At 49.0% G+C, this 23,838-nt stretch overlaps 1 protein-coding gene across 1 annotated transcript; it reads left to right on the top strand.

Moving 5' to 3' along the window:
* The first annotated feature begins 7,144 nt into the window (after positions 1-7,144).
* Positions 7,145-23,632, top strand: ACTR5 (actin related protein 5). Its single transcript, XM_075528755.1, has 9 exons — positions 7,145-7,763; positions 8,592-8,821; positions 10,925-11,094; positions 16,591-16,808; positions 17,340-17,522; positions 20,101-20,217; positions 20,792-20,931; positions 21,887-22,019; positions 22,993-23,632. The coding sequence occupies exons 1-9, from the start codon at positions 7,365-7,367 to the stop codon at positions 23,248-23,250; spliced, it is 1,848 nt and encodes a 615-aa protein (XP_075384870.1). The 5' UTR covers positions 7,145-7,364; the 3' UTR covers positions 23,251-23,632.
* The last annotated feature ends 206 nt before the right edge of the window (positions 23,633-23,838 follow it).

Here is a 23,838-nt window from a genome sequence, read left to right as displayed (position 1 = left end):
ACGCCAATGAACTGATTCTTTGAGTCACCAGGGAAAGTTGTCTGCGCATCGGTCACTTCCCCTTGGCCAGGTAAACACTGTTTTATATTTCCAAATTTTCAGATGATTTACCTGCAACGTCCTCATCTGCCTAACCCACTGATCAGATTTCCATCTGAAGGACTTCAACTAGAAGTGACTAGATCGACAATCATAAGACCCATCAAGTTGTATCAGGAGGTAAAGAATTCATTGGGGGAGCAGTAAGATTGATTGTTCAAGAGACTTATAATCTGGCAACTCCTTGTAAAACATCCTCCCTTCCCGCACGCTTTTCTCTTTCACGTGAAACTGGCCCCTCTTGTTTGTTGTGCCCAATCAAATCAGACCCGCTTCTCCTACAAGAAATGATGTGACACACTTGCCTCTTCTGTTAAGGTGCCTGCTCTTCCATTTCATCAAGTGCAATTATTCCGCCAATAAAAATGGTTAAGGGAGTAGCAGTCTGCGCTTCCACTAAGACAGTGCCAACCACACACCCTTGGGCCCCAGTAGACTCTCTTCTCCTGCCTGGGCCTCCACCTGATGGGCCCCCATCACCTTGCCCTTGGCATGGCAGCCCCACCCCCTCGGCTTTGGGCAGCGAGCTTGGGTGCTGGCAGCTTGGCAGTAGAGACCATCCAGTAGCTGCTAGTTAGAAAAGACCTAGGAATCTACTCTCACAAAGATTGCACCCTAATGAACCCTCCGGAGCAGGTCTCCCCTGTCCTGCAGGATTGTTGTGGGTTGGCATCAAACAGCATTCCTGTGTCCCCTGGTCCCTCCCAGCCCCTATTTGGGTTAGTGGCCTAAGGGGCTATGTGTTGGGCTGCTAACTACAAGGTCAGCAGTTCGAGACCATCAGCCACTCCTCAGAATGGGGTTTTCTACTCCTGTAAACAATTTGTCTAAAAAACTCACAGAGGCAGCTCTATCCTGTCCTGTAGGGTTGGCTGTGAGTCAGCATCCACTCGATGGGTGTGCGTTTGGAGTTTGCAGAGAGGGTCTGAATCATGAACCAATCCTGTCTGTCTCAGTTAGAGAACCTCTGAATCCATCTTGCAGGTGTCTTTCTAGTATACTGTATGTATCCCAAGCTGGCATCCAGTCCTGCTTCTGGGGGCCCTCGGGCAACGGTGCTCTATGCATCTGCTGCCAGTCCTGCTTATGTGGCAGTCTTCCTTATTCTCCAGCATCTAATTAAGTGCCCACGTTTCTGTCAACCCTTGAACACCACAATGGCCTTTTGCCGATGGTCTACCTGATCCAGGTAGATTTTATAAAGCTAGATTTTATAAAGATCTCTATAAATGATATTCCAATTGGAATCTCCCCCACCCCCGAACACCATATTTTTCTAATATAATGAATGCATCTACATCAATCAGATACACAGGCATTACCATATAACCTATACAGGAAACCAATGCACAAGGTGATAGCACTGTTTCCAAAGGGAAAAAACCCCTACTAATGCATTAAAATGTTTAAATAATGCATTTTAACAGTCATCTGCTCTTTAATATTTCAAAAGAGATTGACGTAAAAGACACCCACACAATACTACCTCATTAACCTAACAAAGAGCGTTCTTTCCTCAGTGTTCTTACAACCACAAGTAGTTTTAAACCACATAGTGTTCCCATGTTCTGTTTGAACGACTGCTTCTTGGTCCGTGAACAGGTTCCACTGTGCATGACTAGGTGCTCTGGAATGCCCATCTTTCTCAGTGTGATCCATAGCTTGTTGTGATCCACATAGTTGAAAGCCTTTGTATAGTCAACAAAACACAAGTAAACATCTTCCTGGTACTCTCTGCTTTCAGCTGAGATCCATCTCATGTCAGTCATGACATCCTCTGGGACACACCCTCTTCTGAATCCATTTTGAATTTGACAGCTCCCTGTCAATGGACCGCTACAGCTGTTTTATTCGTTCTGTTGCACACAGTGTTGCTATGAGTCAGAACCAATTGGCGTAGTAGTTTCTCATTTGGCTGTGAACTGCCAGATCTACGGTTCAAATATGCCAGCTGTTTCAAGGGGGAAAGATGAGGCTTTCTACTCCCGTGAAGAGTTTGTCTCAGAAAGCCACAGGGGAAGTTCCACGAGTTGCTGATTGGAGTTGGCTGCAAAGCACTGAGTTTGATAACAATATGTATGCTGGTAACTACTTTTCTCTCATTTTTTCTTAAAGCATCATTGTGAGGTAGCAATGTTTGCCCGATTTATAGAACCTAGAACTTTGGATTTGTTTTTCCAAACATCCACACCCAGTGAATAACAGATCTACAAGTGGAACACGGGTTTCTCTTACTTTAGAACCTATATTGATACATTATACCCAGTACGTGTTAGTAGAGGGAACATATGGTAAACGTAAAAGAGCATGGGCCACATTTCAAGTACTATTTGAATTCTAAAACTCAATTCTGAATCTACTGTTCTGGGTAAAGAACAGAGTCAGGAGTTGAATATATAACTATAGACCTAATGTGCTTATTTGGAAAGAGTCACATTTAGTTATTTTTCTGATAACTAATATCTAACTATGAGACTATTCGAGAAAATGAAGCTAAACAGTAATGGTGTAAAAATAAAATTGTAAACAATCAGGAAAACTCATATCAGGCAGAATCATTTTGGTTGACTTCATAAGTAAATAAAGTATGTAATGGGATCACAAAGAAAACAAACAAACAAACAGATCATCCACAGAGTTTTACGTGCATGTGATCTTAGGGATTGTGTTCACTACTTTCCACATTCTGTTCGGTCACCTTACTTTGGAATAGGAACAAATAGGAATCTCCTCCAGCCATTAGGCAGGTAGCTGATTCTCAAATTTCTTGGTATATATGGGTGAGTGCTTTCAGTGCTTCATTAGCGTGTTGAAACATTTCAATTGGCATCCCATCAATTTCTGGAACCTTGTTTTTAGTTGAATGCCTTTAGTGCAGATTGGACTTCTTTCAGTACCATGATTTCTTGATCGTGTATTACATCTTAAATGGCTGAATGTCAATCAATGATTTTTGGTACAGTGAAGTGACTTCCATCTTCTTTTCATGATTAATAAATCACTTTATTGGGGGCTCTTACAGCTCTTGTCACCTTCCATCTTCTTTTGATGCTTCCTGCGTCATTTAGTATTTTGCTCATGGAATTCAGTCTTCAATATTGCAATTTGAGGCTTGAAATTTTCCTTCAGTTCTCTCAGTTTTTGATAGGCTGAGTGTGTCCCTCCTTTCAGACTCCAGGTCTTGGCACGTTTCATCATAATACTCTACTCTCATTTCATTTTAATCCCACACTTTGTCATCTCAAGGCATCCTTTGAGGATTTTTGTTCAACTCTTCCACTTCATTTCCTACATTTGCTTTAATTACTCTGCCTCTAAAAACGAGTTTCAAACTGCCTTCTGCCATCCATTTGAGTCTTTTCTTTCTTTCCTCTCATTTTAATGACTGCTTGCTTGCTTCGTGTATATCATTCCACAACTCATCAGGTCTGCGGTCATTGGTGTTTAGTGAGTCACAACTGTTCTTGAGATGTTCTCAAAAGTCAGATGAAATATACTCAAGGTTATTGTTTGGCTCTCATAGCCTCGTTTTAATTTTCTTAAAGTTCAACCTGAGCAACTGACGAGCTCTTCCACAGTCAGCCCTGGCCTGGTGTTGGCCGATGATACTGCTTCTCTATTGTCTTGTCGATGTAAGTATATTCCATCTGGTGGAGTCCACATATTTAATTGCACTTACGGTGTTCAAAAGGATTTTCATAATGAAGAAATCATTGGTCTTGCAAAATCCTATCATTTAATCTCCAGTGTCATTTTTATCTCCAAGGCCATACTTTCCAACCACTGTTCCTTCCTCTTGGTTTCCACTTTCATATTCCAATCTCCAATAATTATCAGTGCATCTTGATCGCACATTTGATCAATTTCATACAGGAGTTGGAGGAATTATTGAATGTTTTCATTGTGTTAGTAGTTGATGTGCAAATTTGTGTGAACTAACCTTCCTTGTAGGAGTATAAATTTTCTCCTGCTACAAACAGCATGGAACTTCAAGGTAGATGACAAGTTATTATTGAAAAGTTCTTTTTTAATATTTGTCATTCCTTGCAAAGTAAATCAGATGATTATCTGGTTCCAAATATCCAATAACAGACCATATCAGCTCACTAATGCCCAGGATACGGATATTTGTGGGTTTCATTTCTCTTTTGATGATTTCCAATTTCGCTAGATTCATACACTCTGTATTGCTCTGATTTCTATGGATATTTGCAGCTGTTTCTTCAAATTTTCAGTCATGCCTTGTCAACAAGCCTAGATCCTGAAAGCTTTACTCTAGCTAAGTCATTTAAGCCTGGGGCAGTTCTTCCCCACTCTATGTGTACTGAAACCTTTCCCTCTGACGGGCTCATCTTCTGGCACTATATCTCACAATGATCTGCTGCTCTTCATAAGGTGTTCTAAGTCATTAGAAGTGGGCAGCCTATTCTTGCTTTACAGTCTGTAACCGCTGCTGAAACCTGTTCATTTGGGATGGCCCTGGTGGAATTTGAAATACCTATGACGTAGCATCTACCATCACAGCAACACAGGAGCCACCACAACAGATGGACAGACAGACAGGTGGTGGAGTTTTAATTATGGAAAACAATAAGCAAGGCTTTTGGCTCAGGGACAAAGAGTCAGAACCATGCTTCAGCATAAAAGCCAGAGCTTCTAAGAATGTGTCACTTACAGAATGCGTAACTACAAACATATCCCAATGGCACAGGGACACCAGGGGCAAGCTCGTTAGTCTTTGCCGGAGGTTCTTATGAGAGGTTTGGGGGCTTGGCTCTTGCTAAGAATATGTATTCAGAGGCACCTTTTAGAACTGGTTTGCTTTCATCTGTGCCAATGTAATGGCTAGTAAACGTAGATTCAAGGTGGCTGCTCTGATTCTTCTTATGACCTCACCTAGTGGAAAAAGGAAACCTGGGCAGGGAAGAGTATGCCCAGTCCTTTTAGGGTGAAAAGTGAGGGCGGGCGAAGGTCACCTCCACTCCTACGCTCACTGGCTAGAAATTAATCACATGTTCATACCCAGCTGGATAACCAGGGACTTCTCCCGCCAACAAGAAGAAAGGAAGAATAGACATAGTGGGGGGCAACTCCAGGTCTCAGAGGAAGCCCCTGATGGTGCAAAGAGTTAAGTACTTGGCTGCTAACAAAAAGTTTGGAAGTTGGAATCCACCCAGAGGTGCTTGAAGGGATAGTGGAGCTGCCCTTTTGTTCTGAAAAAACAAAACAAAACAAAAAACAATTTTATTGGCATATAATTCACAGATCATACAATTCAATGGTTTAAACATATTACAAGAGTTGTACAATTATCACTATAATAAATTTTAAAATATTTTCTTTTCTCCATGTACCAAACAGCTTCACTTCTGAGCATGAGGTTTGCAGAAGGCTATGGTTTATCGAGGGAGCCCTAAATCCATCTTGAGTCTCAAGTAGATTCAGTCCCAGGCAGAATGTGTTTGGAAGTGGATTACTTCCACCGCCCTTGCTAGTCCCTGGGAGAGCATGAGTCACATCCAGTTGTGGGGAGGGACCTGAATCAATCCTGTAAACTTTTCTGATCTGCCACAGTGTAGTCTCAGAATCGTGGTCCCTTACCTGTGGTGAACTAATCTGTCATTGATTGTGATTCTGAGTTTCCTTTTTTCCTCCATGTCCTATTTAAGTAGTCTTGTGGCTGGTAATGGAGTGGTTACACAGTGGGCTGTGAGCCACACGGTTGGCAGTTCGAAACCATCAGTAGCTCTGAAGGAGAAGACTGGCTTTCTACTCCAGTAAACCGTTGCAATCTCAGAAACCCACAGGGGGTTGCTATGAGTCAGCATTGACTGGATGGCAGTGAGTTTGGTGACTGTGAACTTTGGACATTTTGATGGCCTCCTGCTGATGGTTTTCATAAGATTCATTTTTGTCTTGTCTCTGTTCTGTTTAAGATTTACTGAATGTGTCTATATTTGAACTTGGGCACTCTGGTTCAACCCCCACCCCCTCCGCGTCCCACCTCCAACAGACGAAAGGCCTGGCAATCTTCCCAAATCTCTGCCACTGAAAATGCTTCTGGAGCACAGTTCTTATGGACACCCAGGGGCTCACCGTGAGCTGGGATCCTTTGAAGAGCAACTGCTTTTGGTTTTCTTTTGGTCTTGACGCCCCAGCAAGAGGACATGTGTGGGAGTCACTATATAAAGGTAGTTTTATTATCAAGTGATATGCATACATGAAAAGCTAAAGACTGCTTCCAAAACGTTCAGCCTGTGTAACAAGTTCCCAGGTCAAGAAATTGAACCTGCAAACAAGAGACAGGGAGGAAGCAAGATTAGCTAGGGTATTGCCTGGGATGAGTTGAATCAGAATGTGTATGAAACACTGAACATAAAACTAGGATCTGCTCTGACTCTTCATTTAATTCACAATGTTTTTGAAAAAGACATATCTGACATATATATTAAAAGAGATCAAACACACTAAGGTCATTGGATTCATAGTGAGTTTATAGGGCAGGGAAGAACTGACCCTGTGGGTTTTCAAGACTGTTAACTTTTAAGGACAATAGAAGGCCTTTTCTTCTTCTTTTTTTTTTTTTGAAAAACTTTTCTTCTGAGGAATGGTTGGTTTTGAACGGCTGACCTTGCAGTCAGCAGCCTAACCAGTCGGGTCACTTTAGTAGGAATCCACCGCACGGCAATGGGAATGTTTTGGGAGGCTTGGTGGCATAGTGGGTTACTACAAGGTCAGTAGTTCAAACCACCAGCCGCTCCAGTTGAGATGAAGCTTTGTGCTCACATGAAAAATTCGTCTCGAGCAGAGGCAGTTTTACCCTGTTCTCTAGGGTCGTTATGCCCGGGAATCGACCAATGGCAGTGAGTTTTAGGGTCCCAAAACTTCGCGTTCTCTTGATATCCTGAGGGTGGAATTAACAGGGGGCACGGCCGTACGTTGATCCCGGTCGCAAACTGGGCGTGGTTAGCCAAAGAGGAGGAGCTTAGCGCCCAGGTCGAGCCGAGGAAGGGGCGGAGCCTCGCGGGCCTGGCTTCCGGCTTCAGAGTGCCGGCTGGAGCGCTGAGGCGAGGTTGTGCAGCTGCAGGATGAGCGAGGCCCAGCGGACCTGAAGCCCACCTGAGTCTCACGGGCGCGTCAGGTGGAGCGTTCGCAGGACTGATGGGGGAAGGTGCTTTACGACCTGAGTCGTGCGGCACTACGTGAGGGGCGGGGCCTGGCCCTGTCAGCGACGAAGGGGTGTGGCCAGGCGCACACGCTTCAAGATGGCGGCGCCCAGCGCGGCCGGCCTGGCGGCGAACGTCTTCCGGTTCCGCGACGCTCGCTCCGCGCCGGACCCGGTGCTGGAGGCCGGCCCGGTGGCTTACGGGCCGCTGCCGGTGCCGTTGGTGCTGGACAACGGGTCGTTCCAGGCCCGTGCCGGCTGGGCATGCCCCAGGTCGGACCCTGACCCTGAGCCGCGCCTGCAGTTCCGAGCGGTGTGCGCCCGCGGGCGCGGCGCGGCGCGGGGAGGGCCCGGCCCACAGGTGGGCAACGCGCTGGGGAGCCTGGAGCCGCTGCGCTGGATGCTGCGCTCGCCCTTCGACCGCAACGTGCCGGTTAACCTGGAACTGCAGGAGCTGCTGCTGGACTACAGCTTCCAGCACCTGGGCGTCTCCTCGCAGGTGACGGGCGGGGGATGTGGCGCGTGGAGGGGAGAGGGCGGGCCCACGCTCCCCCCCCACCCCCCCGAGAGAGAACAGCCGCCGCTGTGGATTTGACTGTCGATGCCATTCATTCACGTACTCGATCACATATGATGGTAACGATGCGGGTTAGGCCTTGGGCTGTTAACTGCTAGGTCAGTGGTTCAGACCCACCAGCTGATGGACAGTGGAAAGGTGAGGCTATGTACTGTGACAGGAGCCCTGGTAACGTAATGGTTACGGTTGGGCTGCTGATCACAAGGCCTGCAGTTCCAAACCCTCTACCGACTGCTCTGCAGGAGAAAGGTGAAGGAGGCAGTTCTTTCTACCCTGCCCTGTAGCGCTGTTCTGAGTTGGAAAGAACTCAATGCGTGCCGTTTTTGCTCTGGTACCCATTGAGTTGTTAACCTCAAGGTCTGCAGTTGGAAACCACCAGCCGCTCCTGTGCAGAAAAATGAGGCTTTCTACTCCTGAAAAGAGTTACAGTCTCTGAAACGCAAAGGGGCAGTTCTGTCCTGTCCTGTAGGGTCGCTCTGAGTCGGAATCAACTCCCTGGCAGGGAGTTTGAGTTCTGAAACCCTATATGGGGTGGGATGAGTCAAAGTCACTCAGAGGCGCTGCGTTTGGTAATGATAACACAGTGGCTTAAGCATTGGGCTGCTCACTGCGAGTTCAAATCCACCAGGGCTCCGTGGAAGACAGGTGAGGTTCTTTGCTCCTGGGAATAGGAAATCCTAAAGCTCTTTTGTTTTAAAAACACTGTTTTTCTGTTCTCGTTTATACCATGGTCCTTTTCTTTCAAAGTAGGGCTGTGTTGATCACCCCATCGTTCTGACTGAAGCGGTGTGCAACCCCCTGTATTCGAGGCAGATGATGTCTGAGCTTCTCTTCGAATGCTATGGGATTCCCAAGGTCGCCTATGGGATAGACGGTCTCTTCAGCTTCTACCACAATAAGCCCAAGAACCTGAGTTCCCACGGGCTCATCATTTCTTCTGGATACCAATGTACACATATTTTACCCGTCTTAGAAGGCAGGTGAGTCACCTTTACATGAATGTGTTGCTGACTTGTGTGTTCACGCTAAAGGTGGAGTGGAAAGAACAGGTTCTGGACCAAGGGCTGAACCTCAGGGCTCAGCTCTGAGTCCAGCTCACTGTGTGACTGTGGTGAAGTCACTTTGTCATTATCACTCCCTCCTGGGAAGGAATTGGATTGGATGGTCTCTCAGGTCAAAATCCCTAATTCTAGGATTTTGTGATTCTGATTTATGGGGAGATACTAGCACCGTACCGGTAGGTAGTAAGCACTCAATAAAGAAGTGCTTTGAAAGGCTTATTTAAATATATCTAATTTAGAAGTCTCTGTTCTGGAGTCACTCCATTAAGAAATTGGAGTTTTTGTTTTGTTATTGGGAGCTCTAGTATCACTCTTGTGTAGACCCTTTCCAGTACAGTGCCTGCCTCATGCTAGGCACTCCTTAGATCTTCCTGAATCGGATAAAGGGTGAGTGTCGTTGCTGTCATCCGTGAGCTCTGTTATAATTGAACTTCAGCTGTCTAGTAATAGGCTAGGTCAGTGTTGTGCTCTCTTGGAGAAGGCCCCTCCACTGCGGACAGGAGTACAGGCCTGGGGAGGAGAGCCCTGGCTTTGGAGTTGGATGCCTGGCTTTGTGGTCCTGCTAGGGATGCTTAACCTTTACATGGCAGTTAGGCAGTTACCTGGCATGGACGTTTGAGAAACAGGCAATGAAGTGACACAGTGCTTTCTAAGCACCTTACCTGTTGAAGTCAGTGTTCAGTGCTAACTGCTTGAATTTGAATACGTTTTTTGAATAAATATTTTAGAGTTATTTGAATATAAAAATATTGTGGGAATAAATGTTTCCATCTATTGAAACCTATAGCGGAGGTTCTCATGGAGCATCTGTGAAAATAGATGAAGGGAAAAGTTCATTCTTAGACTGCCAATTCTCTTGAAATGTCCAGGTTTCTGTTTGTTTGTTTTTTAATTGTTTAATTAGGCCTCATACAGTTCTTTTTTTTTTTTAAGTTAGTTGAAGGATCATTTGTTGGCCTTTAGGAGTGTTTTCCAGTCTAGTCTGTTGGGGCACCACGCCCAGGGCTCATACAACTCTTATCACAACCCATACATAAATCAACTGTATAAAGCACATTTGCACATTCATTGCCCTCATCATTCTCAAAACATTTGCTCGCCACTTAAACCTCTGGCATCAGCTCCTCATTTTTCCCCTCTCTCCCCACTCCCCCATGAACCCTTAATAATTTATAAATTATTATTTTGTCATATCTTGCCCTGTCCGACATCTCCCTTCATCCACTTTTCTGTTGTCCGTCCCCCAGGGAGGAGGTTATATGTAGATCCTTGTAATTGGTTTTAAGAGATCTGCCTCAGACCAGGTTCCTTGAAAGGGCAAAAAGGAGCAAATTGGCCATGGTCTGTTCTCTGCTTCCCTCTCCTGGTGAGGGATGGGATAGCAGCGATGCTTTCATGTGCCACAAGGTACCAGGTGCTGGTTCAACAATGTTACTAGGCCTCTTCCCTTCTGCAGTTCTCACCTGGGCAGAGGGGCCAGCTGCCCTTTGATTGCTGGATACCAGTGTGTGCCCACTTACGCTAGGGTTTTCACCAGAAGTGAGGTGCCATGGGGAAGTGCTCTCAAAGGCGGGCTCCCACCAGAGCCTTCTGGGGGCTTGTTAAAATACAGATTCTCAAGCCCTTCTCAGGCTAAAACAGTTGGAATCTCGGGGGGTGGGGGGAGGAAGCCATGGGCATTGGGATTTTTAACATATCCGAGATTTCTGGGTACTTGGGCTACAGTTTAGATACAAAGATCTGACTCTGGGACACATCGTCCCCTGTTGATCGTTGTTTCCTGCTGAGACTCTGGTCAGCAGTTAGATGGCCAGGGGTCTGTCCGGACGGGAGTTCGGAAGTCCTGCCTTGGACCCGAGAACCCTGACAATCCCTTCCTACAGTTCCAGTTTTCATGTCAGCCCAGCAAGTCTGTGTTCCTCCTTCCTCTGCATCCCCACCCCCAAAAGATGCCGTGTCCTGCACATTTTCCCCTCCGCGTTACAAACAATTCCCTTGCTGTTTTCTGCCGCGGGCTTGCAGGTTAGATGCTAAAAACTGCAAACGCATCAACCTTGGAGGAAGCCAAGCAGCTGGCTACCTCCAGCGCCTCCTTCAGCTGAAGTACCCCGGGCACCTGGCTGCCATCACGCTCAGCCGCATGGAGGAGATCCTGCACGAGCACAGCTACATCGCCGAGGATTACCTGGAAGGTAAGCTTTCAGCAAGGGTGTTGCCTGCCCTTGAACTGTTCCAGAAATGGATACAGGATGAAACATGGACCCGTGCACTTACTTTTTTTAGCACCCTCTTCCCCTTTTGGCAGGAGCCCTGGTGGCATAGTGCTTATGTGATGGGCCCTGATCCATACCATCAGCAGTTCGAAACCATCAGGCTTTCTTTTCCCATAAAGAGTTCCAGTCTCAGGAGCTCACAAGGGCAGTTCATCCCTGACCTGTAGGGTCCCTATCAGTCGGCATCAACTTGATGGCAGTGAGCTTGGCTTTTTTTAACCTTTTTTGGCATGGCTTTTCCTAATGAACTAGGCAGTGCGTTGATCATTGGCTTATGTGGCAACCGTCTGCAAATGGTAGCTTTTACAGCTTGCCCAGATACAGTCTTAGAATTGTCCAACTTCAATGTATCCCAGAGTCAGACAGTATCGGGGTTAGATACTGTTAAGGTAGAATGGTTACTGTGGGAGCACTTTTTATTTATTTATCTTTCTTTTCAAGCTAGACCTTGAACTTTTCATTGTAGTCTAAGCTAGTCATACTTTTAATTACTGTAGGAATGATTACTGTTGTCTTTTATATTGCAATGAAAGTAATATTCCTCAGAAACCTAAACAGTTCTGATAAAATCAAAGAGCCGTGGGAATCCCACTGTGGGTGAAAGTCTGTCCTGCAGAGCATGAGTGAGCTGACCTGTTAGCCTGGAAGGGGCTGGCTTCATCCTAGAAGTAGCAAGCTCCTGAAGGGCAAGGCCTTGCCCTAGTTCCCTTCCAACAGGGCTGGGTTAAGACATCTGAGGGTCCCCCTGCACTGGTAATTTGGGGTGCTTCTGCTTTGCTTACACATGCAAATGACATTTGTGACACATACATGTATATGTGTGTACATAAACGTATATGTGTATGATCTAACTTCCTCTAAAAGGTGACCTTAATGTTAGTGATTGAATACAAAAGTGATGGTTGCCATTTATCAGGATGAGATGAACTGTGTTATCAAATTAAAAAAAATAATTTTATTGGGGGCTCCTACAACTCTTATCACAGTCCATACATACATCCATTGTATCAAGCACATTTGTATATTTGTTGCTTGAGCCTTTGGTATCAGCTCCTCATTTTTTTCCCTCCCTCATGAACCCTTTATAAATTATTTTGTCATATCTTACACTGTCCGACATCTCCCTTCACCCACTTTTCTGTTGTCCGTCCCCCGGGGAGGAGGTTATATGTAGATCCTTGTAATCGGCTCCCCTTTTCCACCCTACCCTCCCTTTACCCTCCTGGTATTGCCACTCTTACCACTGGTCCTGAAGGGATCATCTGTCCTGAATTCCCTGTGTTTCCAGTTCCCATCTGTACCAGTGTACATCCTCTGGTCTAGCCAGATTGGTAAGGTGGAATTAGGATCATGATAGTGGGGTGGGGAGGAAAGCATTTAGGAACTAGAGGAAAGTTATATAGTTCATCGTTGCTACACTGCACCCTGACTGGCTCATCTCCTCCTTACGACTCTTCTGTAAGGGGATGTCCAATTGCCTACAGATGGGTCTTGGGTCCCCAATTTGTACTCCCCCCTCATTCACAATGATTTGATATTTTGTTCTTTGATGCCTGGTACCTGATCCCATTGACACCTCGTGATCACACAGGCTGGTGTGCTTCCTCCATGTGGGTTTGGTCATTTCTCAGCTAGATGGTTGCTTGTTTACCTTCAAGCCTTTGAGACCCCTAGACGATATATCTTTTGATAGATGGGCACCATCAGCTTTCTTCACCACATTTGCTTATGCACCCGCTTTGTTTTCAGCGATCGTGTCAGGAAGGTGAGCATCATAGAAAGCCACTTTAATAGAACAAAGTGTTCTTGCATTGAGGGGATACTTGAGTGGACGCCCAATGTCCATCTGCTAGTGGTTGCAGTCCTAAAACTTTTACTATATAGCATTTTCTACAAAAGGATTACAGCAAAGGGAGTGAAGAGGCAGTGAAGGTGTTTCAACAATCTGTAAATCGGTTCATCTCACAATGAAAATTTGACAGTTACAGTTTCGCCAGAAGTGGCTTATACTTATGTTTTGATGCTTATTTAGTAATAAAAACTACAACCACGAGGTGCCGAAGGGATCAGTTATCAGGCATCAAAGAACAAAAAATCATGTCATGATAGGATCGCTAAAGACAAAGTGGGTGAATAAGCAAATGTGGCAAAGAAAGCTGATGGTGCCCGCTATCAAAAGAGATAGCGTTTGGGGTCTTAAAGGCTTGAAGGTAAACAAGCGGCCATCTAACTCAGAAGCAACAAAGCCCACATGGAAGAAGCACACCAGACTGTGCAATCAATGAGGTGTCAAAGGGATCAGGTATCAGGCATCATCAGAACAAAAATCTTATAGTGAATGAGGTGGGGAGTGCAGAGTAGAGACCCAAAGCACATTTGTCGGCCACTGGACACCCCCTTACAGAAGGGTCTCGGAGAGGATACGAGCCAGTCAGTGTGTGATGTAGCAATGATGAAAAACGCAACTTTCCTCTAGTTCCTAAATACTTCCTCCTCCCCCACTATCATGATCCCAGTTCTACCTTGCAAGTCTGGCTAGACCAGAGGATGTACACTGGTACATATGGGAGCTGGAAACACAGGGAATCCAGGGCAGATGATCCCTTTAGGACCAGTGGTGTGAGTGGCGATAGTAGGAGGGTAGAGGGAGAGTGGCTTGGAAAGGGGGAACCGATTACAAGGATCTTCATGTGACCTCCTCCTTGGGGGACGGACAACAGAAAAGTGGGTGAAGGGAGATGTTGGACAGGGCAAGATATGACAAAATAATAACATAAATTATTAAGGATTCATGAGGGAGAGGGGAGTGGGGAGGGAGGGGAAAAATGAGGAGCTGATGTCAGGGGCTTAGGTGGAGAGCAAATGTTTTGAGAATGATGAGGGCAATGAATGTACAAATGTGTTTTACACAATTGATGTATGTATGGATTTTGATAAGAGTTGTATGAGCCCCTAATGAAATGATTTTAAAAACCCTACAATTATAAATGAACACATCAAAAGATTTAAGGACCAGAAAACAAAGATTATAACAAATGGCTGTATTTTATTTTTAGATAGGTTTTTCGTCTCTAAATATTGCCATTAAAAATAGCCCTTTTTAGTTATTCTTAAAAATTCTTCAGTGATTTAATCAGAATTTAGCCAGTGAATGATATTTATTTATGTCCATACATGATCAGGATAGTGAATCAAGTCTTTCTTGAATTATTGCTGACTTTGGGGTTTTTTCTTAAGTCTCCTTAAGGGGCCCTAGTGGCATAGTGGTTACAACTTAGCTGCAATTCAAAAGGTCAGCAGTTTGAAACCACCACTCACTCTGCAGGATAAAGATGGGGTTTCTACTCCCGTGAACAGCTGTAGTCTCAAAAAATCACAGGGCAGTTTCCCCCTGTTCTACTGGGTTGCTATGAACCGGCATCGACTCAATGACAGAGTTTTAGAGGGACAAAATTGTTGTTCAGTTTGTGATCACTAAAGTTAGGAGCATGCGTAAAGCTATTGCAAAACTGGGAAACACACAAGTGTATTTTATATTCTGTTATGAAGTGTCAACACAATTAAAATGTACCTTTCCTCAATCTGTAAACATAGCCTCACATCAGATGCACCCCTACCTTCTCTATCAAGGTGTGGAATCAAGGCATCAGGAGAAGTCTGCCTGAGTTTCTTGGATGCCTTCAGGTGTGTACACCCTGTATAAGAAGGGAATTCTATTTGAAAACACACCATACATTTTCACCCTTTTTTCGAGGCAAGATTTAAATGTAGGGTGTGCTTACGTGAGCCTCACCTCTGGCACTCAGTCCTTCCGGAGCACTGCTGTCGTGGGCTTGCTGCTTGGCGCTCTGCTGCCTCTGTGGTGATGGGCTGCTTGGTCATCAGTATTTGTTTGGTGGCGCTTTGAGAAATGTCAAACGTTTCTCTTAAATTAGGGGAATACGAGTGGCTGACGGTAGGGGTCTGTATGTCTTGAGATTGACTTCTGGATCTTGGAGCGTTTGACTTATCCTGTGAAAACGCACCCATGACTGTTCCTCAGAAGGCCATGAGTCCACTGCTCCATGGTGCTTGTGGCGATGTCCTCAGCGTCTCTCTTTGGGTCTCCTTTCTTTGTCTGCGGTGTTCAGCAGCAGTTTCCAAAGCCTCAAGACTCCGAGGCACGGTTCCAGGGTCGCACTCTGCTGCAGCACCTGCTCCCCGAGGTGCATTAGAAAGGCATTTTCATACTGGCTCACGCTTCAGGGTGTTTTAGGAGGTGCCCATTGAGGGGTTGAAGGGGCAGACAGTGTGTTGGGTCACTAAACTGTAGAGGAATCAAAAAACCACTTCTAGACGACAGTCTACAAGATTAAGTGAATGCACGCACCTGGTGTGAAGATTCTTCGCTTCCACTGCACTGCTGCGTGCCTCTATGACGCCCCGATGTGCGGCGTTGCATTAGGACCGGCGTCTGTACTCAGGATACCCAATTTCATAAGTCTCATGTCAACGGTGATGAAGTTCTGGATTTGCAGTTTCCTCCCCAGCGTGACTTTTTACACTAGTAAATGTGATCAATTGCTCAACAAGTTTCCGTCTAGTGTGTTGGCGATCAGTGTCTTGAAACAATACTTCGCCGATCTGTGTGAGAAACAAGGGGTGAATCTGCAGACAAACGGATGCCGAGCTGCGCTTACTTCCGTGATGGACCGTCTTCACTTCCTGAGCTTATTACCCGCCACGTGGTGGCTTCACACCCTCACAGACAGTGGCTATCCCCCTCCTGTGTTGCTACCCATAGAAAGTCAGGTGTGACTTTCAGAAAATCAACTGAGCAACAAGTTCAGGTTAGTTCCCCCCCCCCCAAGTTTTGTTTTGTGAGGACCCCAATACTTCATTTCTCCCTCAAATGTATAGTCCATGTTCAGTGACACTTAAAATGACAGCAATGACATATTGCAAAACGGCCTTGCAGCACTGTTGTTCTTTGCTAATTTGTGCTAGCTTTCCTACAACGTCCACTTAGTTCAGAAACCGGCCACACTCTTAAGCAGATCCCGTCATGAGGGATTACTAGCCCAGCCAGGTTGACATAAACCATAATATCACAGCTGCATACACTAAACATCCATCAGACATTAGGATTTTTGCTTTCTATTGTCAAGATGTTATCAGAGACTTAAGAGACCAAGACAAGTCTGTTGCATTTAGCATGGTTTCATCATCTCTCTTGCTCCTCCTCCTCCATCTCTCCATTGTCCCTCTTCCTCATCTTTCTGAAGGTTGTTGAGTGATTCTTGCAGTGGGCCACCTGCCATCTGTCCAGCTTTTGCGACTGTGTCCAGCGTAAGAGTGTGCTTTTTGCCTCCTAATGTTGGAGCCTGGACGCTGCTCCTGAGTTGTGAATCCCTGCATTACATGCTTTCCGTGCAGAATTGCAGAAATGGCGGTGCCCTGACTATTACGAGGACCACGTGCACAAAATGCAGCTCCCGTTTTCCAGCAAGCTCCTGGGCAGCACGCTGAGCTCTGAGGAGAAGCAGGAGAGGCGGCAGCAGCAGCTGAGACGGCTGCAGGAGCTCAATGCTCGCCGGCGGGAGCAGAAGCTGCAGCTGGACCAGGAGCGGCTGGACAGGCTGCTCTACGTGCAGGTGGGGGCACCTGCCCTGGCCCGCGAAGCTGTCCTGTGCGTGTTCCCTCCCACGTCATCCTGGGTCAGGTCAGCTGTGGAGAGGTTTTTAAGAACAGTAGAGTAGCCAGTGTTTGTGAAAGAGCCGGGACTCTGGTGTCATTGATTGGTTGACTAGTTGTGCCCTCTTAGCTCCTTTATTTGTACAACTGTTCACTCTAAGTCTGGCACACATCATGCAGAACACATGGATCTTCAGCCTGCAGGCCGGTGACTTTTACACAGCGCATGGGGTCATGTGTCTGCCCTCCAGACCCAGAAACAGGAGGGCGCAGGCACCCAGGAGCCCCTGGGCTCACTGACCTCTGTCACCCTCACTTCCTTGGTCTGACAGGTGGTGCTGCCCCGGGAGAGGCTGGAGAGGAGGGATCTGTGGCTCTGCGGGGACAGCGGGGAGCCCGGGGAGCCCCGCCTGGTGCATTTGTCTCTCCCTCCTCCCGTCTGTGCTCACCCTGTTTGCATCGGAGGGGCCATGTGACTGTTCTCGTCTCAGGAACTGCTGGAGGATGGCCAGATGGAGCAGTTCCACAAGTCCCTGATGGAGCTGAACATGGACTCCCCCGAAGAGCTGCAGTCCTACATCCAGAAGCTCAGCTCAGCAGTGGAGCAAGCCAAGCAGAAGATCCTCCAGGCTGAAGTCAACCTGGTGGTGGATGTGGTAGACAGCAAGCCCGAGGTAATGGAGGGCGCCCACCGGGCCGGGCCGAGAGCACAGCCCTTCCCAAGGGCTTGGGGGGAGCTCTTGAGAAGGCTGATGTCAAGGGGGTGTGACTGGATTGGGTGTGTGTGTTGGGGGGGCGGGGAGGGAGAAGTAGTAATTAATGATGTTGGGAGGACATGGGTAGGGATGGCAGTGGCACTGACCTTGTACCATTGAGGTCCTGGCATGAGGGGTTTCTCCCTGTGGTTTTGCCCCACTTTGGGGAGGAGAGGGGGCACACGGAGTAGGGAGAGTGCCTACACAGTGGCCGTGACCCTGAGCCTGCTCCTCTGATGGCTGTTGGTCGTTAGTCACATTCTCCCACTTGCACTCCTCCAATGTGTTACTGTCTGGACTTGGGATTCCACAGGGTCATTCAGAGATCCAGAGTGAGCAGTCCTTCCTGAGTGCTTGGGGGAAGATCTCCCCCCACCCCCCATGCTACTGCAAGGTCCACAGTTGCCAATCTCCAGCCGCTCCCCGGGAGAGAGATGAGTTTTTCTACTCCCTGGAGATGCAGAGGCCATTCTGGGGCATCTTCAAGGGTTTCTGTGTCAGAGGTGACTTGGTGGCAGTGAGCAGGGAGTTGGGGTGAGTCATAAGAATAGGGAGAAACAAATTCTTTCCACCAGTTGTAGTAGCGCCAAGTTGTGGTTGGGCGCAGTGAAGTTGGTTCCAACTCCTAGTGACTGCATGTGACAGAGTAGGACCACCCCCTCGCTGGCCTTTCTGGGAGCAGGCTGCCAGCTTGTTCTCTGCAGAGCTGCTGGATGGGCTTGAACTGCCGAGCTTGTAGTTCGTAGCAGAGTACTTAACCCTTGTGCTACGAGGCTCAGTGGCGTGCTTGTGACGAGCCAGGGGAAGGTGGATGGTGAGGTTTTTGTTGAAGCTACAGCATTTTGGAACCACCCCAGGACCCCATGCAGGCTAGGGACCAGGGCTGCAGAGGTTATTAAGATATGGTTCCTGCTTTCCTGGGTGCCTCAAAAAACAGGGTGCTGGCTATTTTATCTACACCCCTTACTGAGCTGAGTGTCATTGAGTATATTCGGGGTGGGGTGGGGTCTCTGTACATGAAAAGGCAGGCAGATTTTTTTTTAAGAGAGGATTGGGCATTTTAGCTGGGCCCTGGGAGATTCCTAGGAGTCGCACAGGTAGCAGACAGGGAAGGAGCCTTTGTGAACTGAGAATTAGAGGGCCTGAGGAGAAGTGTGGGAAGAGGTGTAAGGCGCCTGCACAAGGAAAGTGAGGGCACCAAAAGCATGGCCTCCTGGCACCCCAGGGCACCCTCCTCCTGCCCCTCTGGAAGCACCACAGGCCTCTCCCTCACCCAGTAAGGAAGCCATCCAGAGGACCATGACTCCCTCCATGGGCCCCTCGTGTGTCAGAGCGGGATTGTGCTCAACGGGGTTTCGATGGCTGTGCCCTCTTGGAAGCAGGTCACCAGGCTGGAGGAGTTGGACTCCAGGCTGGGCCTTAAGGGTCATCGAACCAAACTCAGTGCCATCGAGTTGATGGCATCTCACAGCGACCCTGTAGGGCAGGGAAAACTGCCTGCCCCTGTGCGTTTTTGAGACTGACCCTTGACCCTAGTGGAAAGCCCTGTCTTTCTCCCTTTGTCCAAAAGTGAGTTTGAGGGTGGAAGTTCATTTGCATGCTCGTTGACCTCTGTGGTACGTACATGGCTTCTAGAGACGGACTTTTAACGCTCTGGATTAGGTTGGTAGTCTTCTCCGAGAACACGCAGTGTAGGGATCTCCCCGAGGCTAGCTTTGTGAGACGGTCGTCCTGCAGCAGCTCTCGTTGGGCCATCCCTCCTCTGACCGCGCCCCTCGCAGTCCAGAAAGGCCGGTTCTCATGGCGGAAGGTCAGGTGGCTGAAGCGGTCTCCCCGGCACCCTCCCCTGCACAGCTTCTTTGGTTCTCTGGTACAGATGAGAATGAAATGCCCAGAGCCCTCTCAGTTGGGGCAGGCTCGATGCAGTGAGTTTGGTTCTTGAAGAGGCGCTCTACTGAGAACGATGGCAGCACACAGCTCCCCTGCCCCCCTCCCCTTGTTGAGGTTCCCCAGGCTGGTGGGAGGACACTGACAGGAAGCATGCCCTCCCTCGAGGCTGCTTTCACGTCCCCAGCCCGAAGGGGCCTGTTTCTTAAGGGACCTAATAGTGGATCCCCTCAGCATTGGCACATACATGAGGGCTGCCGAAAGACTTGGAGACAATCCCTTCTAGCCACCACATGTTTAAAACAGATTAAGGGATCTGTTTGGTTAGTGTGCACAGTGCCGGCTGCCCCGCCCTTCTCCCCACAGTTCGAAGTAGGTCGTTCACTGGCCCCCAGTGTGGAGCTGGCACCCTGGGCGCCTTCACAGACTGACGAGGCTGGGATAGGTGGAAAGCACCAGTGGTAGAGGTCAGCCCCTCCTGGCTTCGACACAGTCTTTAGTTCCTATGCAAACCTCTGGAACCTTGGGCAGGACCCCGTTCTTCCTGGGGACACCAAGTGGAGGGAGCTAAGGCTCGCTGGAGTCACGGGTTGGTTTTGCTTGCTGGTAGACCCCGGCGCTGGAGCCGCTGGAGCCGTCCCTGGAAGACGTGGAGAGCATCAATGACTTCGAGTCCCTGTTTCCCGAGGAAACGCCAGAAGTGGAGAAGCCAGTTGCCAACATCCAGGTCAGGCTCCTGGGGTCTGAGCAAGCTTGTGGGGTGATGTTGCTCTAAAGGACCAAGCTAGTCAGAGAAGACCAAGAAAACCTTCTGCGCTGTGTTTTCTAGCTAAGGGGTAGCAACACGTGGAGTGGTCAGTCTGTTTCTCCTCCCGAATCTCTGAGAAGCAGCCTCCTGGCAGAGGAATGTGGGCAACTCGGTGCGGGTGTCAGACGCAAAGACTGGCTCCCAGGGGCCTGTTTAACTCGAAGCCAGTCGGGTTGTGCTTCATTCCCACTGTGCCTCTCATCCCGTCCTGCAGCCGCAGCCAGGTAGAGGCCTCTGAGTTTGAGACACCTGGGTGCATGCTGATGGGCCAGGGAGGGGCCAGTGGCACTCAGGCAGGCCCCAGGCGGGGAGCACTAGGCTGTCCATTCAGAGTCATGAGAGCGGGCAGTGAACCGGACAATCACATTGGGCAAGTTGGGGAGGCCGGGAGCTGCCTCGGAGCAAGACTAAGAAGTGCAGTTTGAGGAAACTGGCGACTGGTGTGCTTGTCTTTCTGACATAAAACTACCTTCTAAACCGTGGGCTTCTAAAGCCCGTGTTTAATTTGGCAGCCTATCACCAGCTGTTTGTTGGAACAGAGCGAATTCGAGCTCCAGAAATCATTTTCCAACCGTCTCTGATTGGCGAAGAACAGGCGGGGGTAGCAGAGACCCTTCAGTACGTTCTGGACAGGTGAGCCTGCTGTGTACCTTTCACTGGCCTTGCGCAGAGCGGTGGGGGTGGGGGGTGGCAGGCAGGCTCTGTGATCCTGCGTGTGCCGGAGTGAGCATAGAGTAGGTATGCATCAGCTCTGACATGCATTCTGTGTGACAGAAGAGTAGCTGGTGCCAAGGTGGATTATGCCTTGAGTCAGCTAACCTCAAGGCCAACAGTCCAAATCCACCAGCCTCTCTGTGGGAGAAAGACGAGGCTTCTACTCCCATGAAGAGTGGCCGCCCTACCCTGTCCTGTTGGGCCGCTCTGAGGCAGCCTTGACTAGATGGCAGCGAGTGTAGCTTTTGAGTTCGGAGTGTTTTTAAGTCACGCTGTGAATATACAGAGTATATAAGGCTTTTCCTCGTCCTGGCAGACAGTTTACTTATGGGTGCCGGTGTCTCGGGACCAGTGCCCCCCCTGCTGTCACTTATGCAGGCCTGTCCTGCAGCGCCAGGCATGGGTCCTGACCTAGAACTTGTAGGCTGGCGCTGCAGTGTACCTGGCACGAAGAGAGCCGCCATGATGGCCTTGTGGGCGGCTGTGAGAGCTTTGTCCTGACGGTGCATGGGAAAGTGGTCGCACATGCCTCAGACACAGCTGCTGGAGCCGGCCGCTCGGGGGAAGAAGGGGTCTTGGATGGTGAAAATGTGCATCTTGGGGGTGGGGGAGTATGCTTACTAAAGAGGACGTCAAACTTCACCCACATGGGTATAAAGTAATCTCTCGAAGTTGACTTAAGCCCAACAGGACGTACATAAGAAAGGCTCAGAAGTTCTGGTCGTGCTATGAAAATGTAGATTTGGGACTAGATAGCTGGCGCCCCTTGGCTGGCATTTTGTGAAGAAAAGCGGAAGCATTGGTTTTTGTTCTAACCTTTTGTATAGACTCAAGTTGTGGGAACTAGGTCAGGAAGACTCTGCTCCTCTCCTAGGTACCCCAAGGACGTGCAGGAGACGCTGGTCCAGAACGTGTTCCTGACCGGTGGGAACATGATGTATCCTGGGATGAAAGCCAGGATCGAGAAGGAACTGTTGGCCATGAGGCCCTTCCAGTCCTCGTTTCAGGTACGGAGTGTGGGTCGGCCCAAACTTGGCTGCGACAGTGGCATCGTGTGCTAGGAGTGTTGGCCGTTTGTCGTTCGTCGGTCAGTGGTGGGTTGCTCCTCCACATCCAGAGTACCCTTGTTCAAAGTGACGATCTAGTTTTCCACTGTGAACACACGGCGGAACGTTCCATTTTCCTTTCATGAGCTTTGGAAGCCCCTTTGGTGCTCTTCTGAGTGCTTATGGTAGCGGCCATTGCTGGCTTACCTGGCCCCAGGCAGTGTCCCCACACCTGGCCTTCCTAGGGGCTCTTCGTGTTGGTGGGAAACGATCCCCAGAGGAAGAGTCCGGCTCTGTCAGGAGTCGCGACTGTGGGAGCCCGTGCCTTCGGCTCCTTTCTTCTCCATCTGTGCACGCCACTCCTCCCTCGGGACCTGCACAGGCCACCGCGTCCACCTGGAACGCCCAGGCTTGGTGGAGAAAGGGAAAAAGCCTATTGTGAACCACAGAAAGAGTAGTCACCCCAGCCTAGTTGGGGAGTGGTCAGACCTGCTGGCCCCCAGCCCCTGTTGGGTAAATGAAGAATGTAAACAGGGCAGCATCACAGAAAACTGCCCCCCCCCATTCAGTGGTGCTTTCGCCACCGTGGCTGCCAGGCGTCGGGCAGCTGCACTGCCTCATCTTGTGCCCAGCCTCTGCCCTTGCCCCCTCTCTGCCAGACAACTTGTAGTTGGCACGGCGTGGCGAGGAGGCTGGGCAGTTGGTCACACGTCCGGCCCAAGTGGCAGTTTCTTTTCGTGTTTGTAAGCTATTCTGTGAGGTCACTGCTGGTGACCTTGACATTCTGGTGGTATTTGGGCTCAGCTTGGCTGGGCAGTGCAGTCCTGTGCTGCCCGGGATGGGTGCGAGGGGCCCCCTGTGGGTATAGTTTGGGGGGATAGAATATAAAGGGTGTCACCTGGAGTCCCTAGCGGATGTTCTCTTCACATTGCAGGTTGAGCTTGCCTCCAGCCCCGTGCTGGATGCCTGGTACGGCGCCCGAGACTGGGCCCTGGACCACCTGGACAATGACGAGGTCTGGGTCACCAGGAAGGAATATGAAGAAAAGGGCGGCGAGTACCTCAAGGAGCACCGTGCCTCCAACATCTACGTCCCCATCCGCCTGCCCAAGCAGGCTGCGCGCTTCTCAGATCCGCAGGCCGCCAGCAAGGGCCCCGGGGCCGGCGGAGGGGGGTCTGCAGAGCACGGTTAGCAGAGAGACTGCCCACAGAGGACGTCTCCGCCAGAGACTGGTGGCAACAGTTGGCTGTGAAATGGATTTCTCCTGGGGAGGATGGAGCGCAGGCTCCAGGGAGTCGCCCGTTAGAATTGTATCCCCTCGGGACTTTCTGCTCCGGGGAGGCGGTCGGTGGCTTTATGGCTTCTCTGTGACTTCGCTCTCCAGTGGCTTCCCACACGGATGGCCGGCACCCGCAGGACTTCTTGTTTGCTGCATTTCAGAGCCTTTTCCCCCTTAAGGTTTATATTGTCAGTGTAGATATGTTACTCAGAAATGTGTGAAAGCCACACAGGGGAGGATGCCTTTCATCTGTTCAGAGAGGCAGTGCTTATGTAATAAAAGCAGTCACCCTTGGGCTCTCTCCTCTTACTGTTTTCAGTACAAGTAAAGATGAAGGTCCTAAGAGGGTCGCTGATCTCTCCAGCCTATACATGCTGATGCTGGGGACTGCCCGGCGCCCGCGCCTGAATGGCAGAAGTGGGACGAGCTGCCTAATTCGTGCTCAGACTGTTGCTGGAACCGTGTCCGCTATATGAGACCTTCCTGCACATTTTACGCCCC

Source organism: Tenrec ecaudatus, chromosome 12 (genome assembly GCF_050624435.1).
Source record: "Tenrec ecaudatus isolate mTenEca1 chromosome 12, mTenEca1.hap1, whole genome shotgun sequence".
Taxonomy (NCBI): Eukaryota; Metazoa; Chordata; class Mammalia; order Afrosoricida; family Tenrecidae; genus Tenrec; species Tenrec ecaudatus.
This window is presented reverse-complemented; position numbering and strand designations above follow the sequence as displayed.

Excerpts from the sequence above, each read along its gene's own strand:
- ACTR5 (XM_075528755.1), top strand. The coding sequence starts at position 7,365 with ATGGCGGCGCCCAGCGCGGCCGGCCTGGCGGCGAACGTCTTCCGGTTC. Across the intron at positions 7,764-8,591 it reads ACCTGGGCGTCTCCTCGCAG|GGCTGTGTTGATCACCCCAT; the intron begins GTGACGGGCGGG and ends CTTTCAAAGTAG. Across the intron at positions 8,822-10,924 it reads TTACCCGTCTTAGAAGGCAG|GTTAGATGCTAAAAACTGCA; the intron begins GTGAGTCACCTT and ends GCGGGCTTGCAG.